We start from the raw sequence: 11314 nt of genomic DNA, 5'->3' as shown, positions 1-11314 counted from the left end.
TTTGGAGTCTGGGGCGTGCATGGAGTCACCATCTCACGAAAGCTTTATTTAAAAAGTTACAAGTCATCTTCACATTTCATATTTTGATAAATGAAAAATGTAATTTTCCATCCTGAACTCTCGCAAATAATTTAATTGTAACTTATCGCTTTTTATATATGGAAAGAATGTCGACTTTATGAAATGACGATTGTTTAAGAATATTTATGTATGGTGTTCTTGGTATTTTATTTATGGAAAATATTTTATTAATACGTTTATTTATGAAAATCAAAGGCGTGACACTTGAACTTTTATTAAATTTTACTCGAAATTTAGAAACTAATGGTTTGATGTAAAACATTCCAGTGAAAATATAACATTTACTGATTTAAACATATAAAAAGTAAAAATTATATCAATATAACATGTTATAAGTATGAAAGATATGAATTACGGCCTTGTTCTCTCTAATTTTTTGTTCTAATGTTTTTTTTTTGTATTTTTACTTTTTTTAATTTTTTATTTAACTTTTTCTGTCTTAATTTTTAAAATTAATCATTAATCTCGATAAGATGAATCATTAAAGTATGAGAATGTGGACCAAAATTGAAAAAATTCATATAAGACAACACTAAAGACGAGAGTATCTTTTTGTTTTCAGTATTTTTTTTCTTTTCATTATAATTTTTTTGCTTATTAGGATTCTTTCATCGAGGCTAATAATTAACTCCAAAAAAATATAATGTAAGTTTTTGAAAAATTTAGAAAAGAGAACAAAAGTAAAGGGGTCAAAGTATCTTCTGGTATAAAAAATGAAGTTTGAGGAGTCACTTGAAGCTCGCTCAAAGTAGAGGTATTGGATAAAATGGAGTACTACTCCACTACTACCATTGGTATTTGGTATAGAAAAATATTAGGTGAAATGAACACCGTCAAGTGCCACGAACTTTTTTTTTATGACAAATTCATGTAGAGTCTAGAACTACGAATCCCACGTGAATTTGTTGTGTAGAAGAGAACATGCCGTGTCGCATAACCAGTGGATAATTACTCGTTGATATATATCCGCGCCAAGCTCTTGGTTTGAGAGGAAGGAAAGTCAATGTCTTCTTCATCCTTCTCGCTGCCAAGGTCCACCCCTCACAGACGACCAGTTCAATCGACAATTCCAACGGACCAGATTCGGACGGCCGTGGACCAGGCTCCGAATGAACGACGTGGGCCGGCCATCTCACAGTTGTTGGCGTTTGGGTTGATTATATTCCTCGGATTGCTACAGTTTCTGCCAGCTACCCATTTCCGAGACGCTTCGGATCCTTTCAGAAAGTGGGTCCCTTTCCCTTCCAATCTCTCCTCCTCTTCAGTAAGTTACAATCGGCCTTTCTTGTAATTTTCCTCCTTATTCTTCTTTCTTTTTTTTTTTTCAAAATTTTGATTCATTTTCTTGTGGTTAAGTTCTTGGCATCCGAGAACTTAAATTTTAATGTTAATCGGTTGCTCAAAAATATCTATAATAACTTTTACGATAGTTTTTTTTTTTTGTGATACGAATTAACTGCAATTGATACAACATTTATCTGTGACAAAAAAAAATTGATGTTCGCCCAACCAACGTCAAAATCCTGTCCTTGTCGGCATCAGAATAGTGGTGATTAATTGGACCATGTGGGGTTTACAATGTCAGTTAAGTCTAATATTCTGAATGGGATCAGAAAATGGAATATTGAGAACCAGTATATTTAACCCTGTTGTATTATGGTGGGCCAAAAGTGAATTTGGTCCCAACTTAAAGTTATTATTCTGGCCAATTTTTTAGGGTTCAGTTCTTAGCATAAGTCTGTGTAGATGCACGTTTTTTATAGGGTAGCACAGGATAAAATTGGGGCAATTTGAAATGTAAATGTAAGCTCACCATTAGCTTGCTGATTTTGATTTTGCACCGATCAAAGATATTGGTGTTTGCCAATAAAGCTTATTCTCTTTTTTTACTTTTCCAACTTTCTATTGATCAAGGTTGATCAATGCATGCCAAGAGGTCCAAGAGGGATTGCATAATTTATCATTCATTCCCTATACTATCTACACTACAGTCTTCAAAATGTAGGCCTTCATTCATTCCTTATACTATCTACATTCTACAGTCTTCAAAATATACAGCTTCAAGTGATGAAAATTCTGGCTACAGCAGAACACGTACGGTTGTGGATCGTATGGTACACATTGTATCGTGGATAGATTGCCTGGACCTTCGAGTGCTTGCAGTTCTAATGAATTCAACTTTATCACGTGCAAGGTTTGTTGAATACCACTGACACCAAAGCAACCTTATGTATCTATCATTGCTAGTATTTTTTGGGGTATTAAATTGCATTGTCCTAGTCCATGTTGATTTATCAATCGTTATCAGATAAATGCTTTTGAAAGTACCATGTATCCTTTCTTTGATGGCTAAGTAAGTGAGAAACTGACGTGTTCGAAACTTAAATCTTCTGAACATTCTTGTTTGTCCATTATCTCCATCTATACTAATGTAAAAGAGGAGTCTTTCTGAGCAAACTAGGTTTTACCTTACAGTTTTGTCCTGTTCGCCATCGTGGTGACACCTTTACCCTTGAATCTCAACCAACACATCTGTTTGATTTTAAAAAGTTTGGCATTTACCTCCATGACCATGTTTTTGAGTGTGAATAGTTCTATTGTTTTTGAAATTACCGAAATGGTTTAGAGCTTCTCTCTCTCGCTCAATTGATGAGAAGCTGCAACTTTTGTCATTCGACAATAACTACTCGGTGGTTCCTTGAATTTCATTGATTTGTTTGTTTTTTTTCTCAGCAGTTTCTTTGATTTATTTCGCCGCAAGATTCTTTGGGCTGATGCCAGAACAAGTTTGAGTTATTCTGAAACATAGTTTACCAATACTAGTCTTGAGTATGCTTTCTCTCTCTCACTGTCATAAGATGAGATATAAAGAAACTCGTCACGTGCTCTTGGACATTTGCATTAGGTACGCCTTTTGGTCAAGGTTGTGAATGTTTCCCTTGACGCAGCATTACAGATATATGTTTGGGTGGAGGTCATGTTTTTGTTTTGGTATTACACTATTACTTGAGACAAGGATACAAAAAGTCTTAGTCTTCTCTTCATGCAGTGGTAACTTGTAGTATTGCGTGTCTAATTTATTATGGGTACAAATTATAGGTACCAATTTTGTTTGGTGTTCACTTTTAAAACCAATCATGGAAGCAGCATTTTGTTTCTAAGTGTGACTTTCTACCTCCAGCTTCCTTTCGTTTCGGGTTTGAACTTTGAAGTTAGACTTAGACTTATTTTTGAGGTCCCACTTACTTTTCTTTTTTCTGTTATTAAAGTATTTGAATGATGAAGATTTGTAGTGCTTGGATTTAACCAGGTCTTGATGCAGAGGTGGTGCTTCAAAATGAGTCAGGATGTTGTTTCGTTGAAAATAGGAGTCTAAACAATAGAAAGGATCTTTTGATCAATCTGCTGTCTAGAAGTTTGCACAAATGCAGAGCACACAATGGGCACCCAATAAAAGATAGTTGGTAATCTTTTTTGTGCCCATTGTCTGCAAGTAGTAAAAGAAAAAGGGAACGGGCAAGTCCCAACCATTGTGAGTGATATGCGGGACCACAAAAATCATTGCAAAAAGTCCATTTTATAAGCTATTAAGGTCTTTTCCCCTCTTGTTTCCATATATAGCAAGGTTTAGGTTATGAATTTTGTTGTGTTAAATTCTTTTCATTTTAACAAACAAAGCTTGTCGAACACTTCTATTTTCCATCGATAATATAAAGTTATTCCACCTTATAATTATTACTATGAGTTCTATTGGGTAAATGCAAATCTTACTGCAGGTATTACATTTTCTTGCTGCCACTTCTTTGTTGGTTTGTTTTCTAATTTGTTTGTGTTGACTGCAGATATCCAGAATTAGTTTCCTTTCATTTCTTTACCCCCGAAGGGCATAATAATGGCAAAGTTTCTTATTATAAACTTAAAGTGCTATTTCCACATTCAAAACTTGAAATTATTGGGTAAGCTATTCCCTTTCTTATTAGCCTCCTTTGTCGGGTTTTATTCCGCTGGTTTCATTTGTTGATTTGATCTCTATGCCTTATTACCTCGTACATACAGGCAGGAAAAGGTTAAAGAAGTAATTATGACAGCTTACTCTGTGGGAGAATATAGGCCGCCTTTTGATGAGATGGTCCCATTTGCTATACCAGCTGTCCTCCCTACCGTAAGCAAGTTCATATATGTCTCACCCAATGTAATCATCAAGGTAGGTTTCTCCATTTAAATACTATGTAATGCTATTTTGAGTTCCCTTAGTTTCCCTGTGAATTCAGGACCTTTTTGATAGCTACCATTTTGACTTTGTGCGACTAAGGTCCAGAAAGGATAGTAGAACAGAGATATCAGTTTAGTGTATGCGTAAATGAATTGGGTTCTTGTAGGACATTTGGAATGTTGACACTATTAAGCAGATGAATTTTCAGTTTAGATTATTTGCTAATCTCTTTAAGAGGTTATAAAGAAGACAGGTTTGTATCTTTCTTTGGAAGAGGTAAGGGAAAAGATGTATCGTAACAAAATTCCTTCACCTGCTATTACCTAATTCCCTAGCAATAACTGTTAGAAGGTATTAAACTATTAATCTTAACAATTTTTTTTTTGAACGGCTATTAATCTTAACGTTATGGCTAGAAAAGGACACATATCGAATATCAAACGTAAATTTTGGTCATCATTTAATTGAAATTGATGGCATCATATCATATGGAAGCTGTACAGGTAGTTTACAAGGTGGTTGGAATTAGTTTCAGTTATTATTTCCCTTTTCCATTGGTTTCAAAAGGATATCTATGTAGCAAATAGTTGTGTAGACGGAAAAAAATAGAGTTCCAAAAGAAAAAAGCATAGTGAAATAAAGTTCTCGTGAGTCATGGGGGCCGTGGGTGGCCTTCCCACTTTTAATTGAAAAGAAGCAGCCTCTCTTTATGTTGCTGGTCAGCCTCAAAATGTAATGGCTAGGTAAGATAAGAGCACTTCAAGCTATTCAAATAGATCCAGTCCAGTGGTGGTGTGTTACTGGGTTGGTACTTCAAGTTCTGTCTCCCGACACAGCTTGCTTGGAAGCTGGCAAGCTTTTATCCTGGTGCAATCACCAGACCTGCCTACTTTGGGCCCATATCTCTATGGAACAAAAAGTCGTTGCTAGTTTAATTTGGATTCCTCTGAAATCCTAATTTATTGGTTCACTTGTCAGTTGTCACAAAAAAAAAGATAAGACTGTAGCAGTAGAAACGTTAAATCAAGGAGGAAAATAAATTATTAGCAGCAACAAATGATCTAACTTTTTCTGTGGCAGGGAGGAGTTGAGGAATTGCTTGGAGATTTGAAGAATTTTGGCATTGCAGTTGCTGAGGACTGCTCGAAACAGCTATCTGCGTATATTAACTTTGATATCTTAGATGCTATTCAGAGATCATCAGCAAAGCCTTGGCTATCTGGGACTCCTTATTCAAAAGATGCTTGTATGCCTGATCTAGGTCTGGTTGTTATTGATTCGACTAGACTGCAAAAGGATCTATTGGAGGCAATCCTATGGTGGAGTAGAGTTCTGAATAAGAGTGAAAGGTTCCTCATTCTCCTTTTGTCTCTTAATATTGGAAATTTGGAAGTGATTTTCTAATTTTCTTTTAGTTGTCCTATATTTCAACCGTTGATGTTTGGCTGCACTGCAAGTTTTCTGTTTTCAAATTTGTTGAAGATGTGTTCAGTTAGGGTATCTCAAGTTTTGGTCTCTAACCTATTTTAAAAAAGCGAATTTCAATTTGGAGGAGGAATACGACAAATTTTACTCAAGAATAATGCAAATTAACATGGTGGTAATATATATGGGTTATAGATTCATAGTGAGTGTTGGAGAACAAGGAAGGCATGTTATTAGCCTAAGACGATGCTGAAATGTGTTGAATGTGGAGGTCTGTAAAAGTTTTCTAACAAGTTAGATCACTGGCATCACTGTTTCACTTGTTTTTGAAAGTCGGTAAAGAAAACACTTGTCTACGTTTAGAGTTGAAAACAAGAGTGAAGGAACTAACACGGTCTTGAAAAGTTCGGATTTACGTTCGGCTTTAGGAGAACTAAAGATTCACTTATACAAAATTTCATAGTTTTGTTTAAGTTGAATTTATGTTGGTAAGCTTCCTGGGGTGGTTATGAATCAGGATTCACTATTATATCAATTGTATGCAATTCTTGCATTCCATTTCTAGAAACATGAGTACAGCAGAGATTCTGGAGTCTGGACCAAAAAGGTAAATAAACATCATTGGATTAACAGTAGAGATGGTACTCGGGTAAGAACGGAAACAAGGAAAACATGCATGATCTATTTGGACATTAGATAATGTGTGTTTTTCCCCTTCCAAGAAAGCTGATTCTGTATTTTATTACTTGTAGAGTGAAGCTTTTGTAAATAATAAGATGACAGCAATTTTCTTGTCGGAATACAAATGATTCCGTATTTATTACTCTGTGTTTCACTTGTTGGAATAAAACAATATGTTCTCAATTCATCAGAGTCTGCTAGTTGAAGTCGCATGTATCATTGGTCTAACTTTGGTTGGTTTGTGTATAGAGAGAGTCCAAGTCCAGCAGTTGCCCTAGCACTTTACAACAGACATCTCAAGCTAGACATAAGCCAGGATACATTGATTTCCCGGTATGATTGGGGAAGAAACCTCAACTCTGAATCTTGTGATGATGCAGTAAGAACACCTGCTCTTGAGAATCTTTGGAAGCAGTATCTTCCGCTTATGTCAGATCAATTCTTGGGTAATTAGAGTAATCTTATTTTTGTTTGCTACATGGAATTGGATAACGCTTGTTACCGACTCTACGATTTGTCTTATCTGATGCTCATGTTTACAAAATTTTAGTCTCTTGACTTGGTTGTGGTAAATGTTGAACATATCCATGCTTGATGTGTTCAGTAATCTTTGGTCATTAATATTGTCAAACTGGGTATACATTTGCGACCCATACTTCGAATGTTTGGTGTATCCTATTGTTTTTTTTTTTTAACCCTATTATTCGTGGGACACCTGCGAATTTACTACATGCAGCCTGTGCTAAACAAAACTCAAAAATCTTATAACAATTTGCTATATACAACCGAACAAATATCCATGAACTCTCCAAAATACCCTTCCTTATCCCAAACATAATTTTCCAAAAAAAATTGAACTCTCCCCTTCCCCCCTTCTCTCTCTCTCTCTCTCTCTCTCTTTCTCTCTCTCTCTCTCTCCGTTGTCTCCTTTCCTGTTCGTTCTTCTAATCTCCCCATTCTCCCCCTTCAACGTATAGTAGCACCACTAGTCACCACGTCCACAACCACCAACATCCTCTACCATCAGCAACAATTCCTCCATAACTGCAGTACTAGACTCGTCATCACCGCCTCCTTAAAAAAAAAAATTCACTGCCTCCTTAAAAAAAAAAATTCCCGACTTCCTCGGATACACATTCCTGAAAAACTTATAAAATTTCGGGTTTTAGAACTCAAAAATATTTACAGAATTCGGATTCTAATACCTGAAAGTATTAGACATATTTAGGTTTTGATATCTGAATGGTTTCAGAAACAAATTCATACTTTCAAATCCAAAAATATATGTCACCTTCAAATTTTAAAACCTTAACTCTTTATAACGCATTTTGAAGATGCGTCATGTGTTTCTTTTTTTCCTCCTGTAAAACGCATTTTGAGCATACGTGATTGACGTCATGCATTTTGATAACATGCGATGGACTATTCATACTTCAAAATCCGAAATATATCACTTTTGAGTTTTAAAACCCAAAAAAGCTTACTAGGCTCAGTTCGGATTCTAGAATCTGATATACGCTATATTATAGAATTTGATGATCTCGGGACAGAAACAGAAACTTTATTTTGGTGCCAAATGATTTTCTTCAAATTTGTTTTCCAATTTGATTTTTGGGTCTCTCTCTCTCAACTTCATTTTTAATCACGTACAACGGATATAAGTATGGAGAACCCCAATCGAATCTTCTGAACAAAAAAAAAAACACCCAGCTGTTTGGCTTATTTTTATGGAAGAAGATGAAGGAGAACGAAAATGGAGTGGGTTTATGGTGGAAGGCGGAGCTCCTAAGCTTTTCAAGTTTTTGGCTATGGTGGAATGTGGGAGGCTGTGGAAGATTATGAAGGAGGGTGAGTTATGTTTTAATGGCGTGGTTGAATATTTGTGGTTGTATTTAGTAATAGTAGGGCTATTTTTGTCCATTTTTTTAATGGGCATATTTGTCCGAAAGTGATTTATTAAAAACAGGCTGCATACAGTAAATTCATAGTTGTATATAGAATCTCTCTTATTTGCTCTCATATTCTACAACTTCAAATTTTCTATAATGAAGTATATGGTTCAAAAGTGTGCACATAACCTCTGTGATTTTGAAAATGTGTGGATAGACCCTCTGCTTCTTCTTTAAATGCAAGCAATCCATCCCCTATACCAAAACTTGGATTTGAACCGTTGATATTATAGAGTTTGACGAGTACTACATGCATGCCAAAATTGAAAATCTCTTGGTCGAATCGAATTTATTATGAATTTTTAAATTTGAATTTATCAAGAATTAGATCATTGGATTATTGATGTCTGATCGAGATGATTTTTTAGACAGATACTATATTCTTTATTTAATAAATTATGAATGGCTCAAATTAGATTCTAGAGGCGTATGAGATACATCTCCATTAATATGGATGAAAAATATGACGGCATGAGGTCTATCCGCATATTTTCAAATCACAGGGGGGTCAAAGTGGAATTTGCCCCTTTTTTTTGTATGGCATTGTGAAATGTTGAAAGGGTTACACTGGGAAATTGGTACACTCTTGTTGATGCTAATATTGGGAGAGAAAGAAAAAGAGAGAAAAGATGGGGTTCGCCAGAGATAGAGGTGCCTAAGTGGGGGTGTGAGAGTTGGGAGGGGAGTGCCAATGTTGTGACTTGTCTCGTACACGGAGAGAGAAAACATGACAGAGGTGAAAGATGGGGATTGAATAAAAAAAAAGGTGAGAGACGGGGAGAGTTATTAGTACAATCTCTCCTTTTAAGTGCTCTAAATTTCTAATCTCAACCCTCCATTTCAAGGACTAAGATGGAGTGGCAAAAGTTGTTTTAAAAATGATGTCCGTGGAACCTACTGGTTCCCGAAAGAGTTAATATCTCCATTAGCTAAACCCTTTCTTACTTTGCCTTTGGACTCGTATTTTGTTCGTACACAATCAATGGAAGCCTCGGCCCCAACATGGGGTGTTATATGTTATATTTATATATACGTATATACACATAAATATATGTTGGAGTCAAGCAAAAACATTGGCCAACCCTCTAAGGGTGTGTGTGTGTGCCCACTCCCACAAATATATAGATTTGTGTATATTTATTTATTAGAAACGATTAAGATATCCCCTCTTATGGTGTTCCCAAATCATAACATGTTATGCCTTCGAATGGTTAATATTATGCCTTCAAGAGGCTAATATTTTGCCTTCAGAGGCCTACGTTTGCCACGAAAGTATACTCACTCGGTCCTTTTTTTAGAGTCTAGTATTCTATTTTGGTTGTCCTTTAATAAATGTCCATTTTGAAAAATTAGTGGGTAAAAGTTAACATTTTTCATTTTGTCCCTAAAAATAGATTCCATTTTGAAAAGTTGGTGAGTAAAAGTATAATGATGATGTCTCTGTAGATGGTAAGTAGGGAAAGTTATAACTTTTAGAGTGTAATGATGATGTCTTTATAAAAAGTTAGATTTACGAAGTGGACTGTTAAAAAGAAGCGGAGGTGGACTTTTAAAAAGAGATGAAAGGAGTATGAGTTTTGAGAGTTTTGGTTGCGACGTGGAACTATTTTGACGTGTTTTTTTTTTTGTTTTTTTTTCTTGATATTTTGATACATGGTAAGAACGACCATACATTATATTTGAAGAGGGATTGGTGTAGGGGTGGCCATCGTGTTATGTACGTGGTAACTTTAAATGTCATATATCTTCACAATTATCCAACTTGGTTAAAACTGTGTTCGAATTGACACTGTTAACTAATATAATTAAAAAACTTGAAAAGATGTCTTCATAATTGTCACACCCTCGATCTTAAATATATGTATTAATAACTTTCCATAAATAAAATTCTTAAAAAATCGTACATAAATACCCACAAAAAGGTTTTCCATGCACATTTCACCAGATTACCATTCCAACACCATAATTTTCATAAGTTTACAATTTAAGGCACCGCGGTCCAATATGACATAATTATGGAATAGGCAATAGAGTTTTAGTGTTATACAAATTCCCAATGTCAAAGAACTCAAATTTAAGTTACAATTTCATCTTTCAAAAAGAAATTTACAAAAGATGATAATGCAACTCTTCAAGATTTGCTCTCAAATGTATGTCACCTGATAAGCACCCAACAATGCATATTCTTGGTGCTTAAGTCCTTAGTTTTATCGTATTTATGTTTACGAAGTTACTGTTTTCTTTGATATTGTACGTAAGGTATGTTTTTAGTGTTTTCAGGTAAATCGTGTGAATAAGGCGTGTTTTGACGCCATAGATGGCCCGAGTGCGTCCAAGTACCCGATGAACTAAGGAAGATCCTGTCGGCCCCTTAAAATCTAAGTATGGAAAAATGACTTTCCGAAAAGTATCGATTTTCGAGATAAAAAATGGCGGTAATTGATCCTTGGATTTTCTAACAGCAACTTCAAATTTGCAAGGTTTTATTCAAAAAGCAAGGTCATGTTTTGAGCCATTTTTTAATAAAAAAACGTCCAGTTTTCTATGTTACACTAAAATCTGGGGGTCAACATTTTGGTTGGATTGAAATCTCAAATATTTGGAAATGCCATTATTTTCAAATGGGGGGTACTTCTTTATTTTCATTAAATAAATTAAAGTAAAGAAAAGGTAAAATAAAAATTTTAAATGTAGTCTTTACTTAAGTTTAGGAAATGAAATGAAAATAAGATGCTGTGAAAACTGTTGAGAGCTGTGGAGCTGAAGTTCTGGTTATTTGAAGGCGGTATCGATACACCATTTTGGTTGTATCAATGCCAATTTGCAAGCAAAATCCATCGGGGTCGTAGCCATTGGGTATCAATACAACACTTTCCTTGTATCAATACTGAGTTGCTACAGCGGATCATTAGAAAAGATCAAAGTTGTTCGGTATCGATACACCATTTGCTTGTATCGATACCGA

At 35.2% G+C, this 11314-nt stretch overlaps 1 protein-coding gene across 2 annotated transcripts; it reads left to right on the top strand.

Annotated features, from left to right (window-relative positions):
- Nucleotides 1-815: 815 nt before the first annotated feature.
- Nucleotides 816-7062, top strand: LOC131313021 (uncharacterized). Of its 2 annotated transcripts, none has more exons than XM_058341071.1 (6): nt 816-1345; nt 2124-2275; nt 3924-4037; nt 4138-4285; nt 5375-5643; nt 6650-7062. In XM_058341071.1, the coding sequence occupies exons 1-6, from the start codon at nt 1085-1087 to the stop codon at nt 6852-6854; spliced, it is 1149 nt and encodes a 382-aa protein (XP_058197054.1). In that variant the 5' UTR covers nt 816-1084; the 3' UTR covers nt 6855-7062. The 2 variants fall into 2 exon arrangements, with proteins under 2 accessions (XP_058197054.1, XP_058197053.1); XM_058341070.1 differs by having other exon boundaries at nt 1011-1345; nt 2073-2275.
- The last annotated feature ends 4252 nt before the right edge of the window (nt 7063-11314 follow it).

Source organism: Rhododendron vialii, chromosome 13a, assembly GCF_030253575.1.
Source record: "Rhododendron vialii isolate Sample 1 chromosome 13a, ASM3025357v1".
Taxonomy (NCBI): domain Eukaryota; kingdom Viridiplantae; phylum Streptophyta; class Magnoliopsida; order Ericales; family Ericaceae; genus Rhododendron; species Rhododendron vialii.
The sequence above is the reverse complement of the archived record's forward strand: the minus strand, read 5'-3'. Positions and strand labels throughout refer to the sequence as shown.

Coding starts and splice junctions, on each gene's coding strand:
- LOC131313021 (XM_058341070.1), top strand. CDS start 1,085: ATGTCTTCTTCATCCTTCTCGCTGCCAAGGTCCACCCCTCACAGACGA. Junction 1,346..2,072: donor CCAATCTCTCCTCCTCTTCA/GTAAGTTACAAT, acceptor TCTACACTACAG/TCTTCAAAATGTAGGCCTTC. Junction 4,038..4,137: donor TCAAAACTTGAAATTATTGG/GTAAGCTATTCC, acceptor TCGTACATACAG/GCAGGAAAAGGTTAAAGAAG.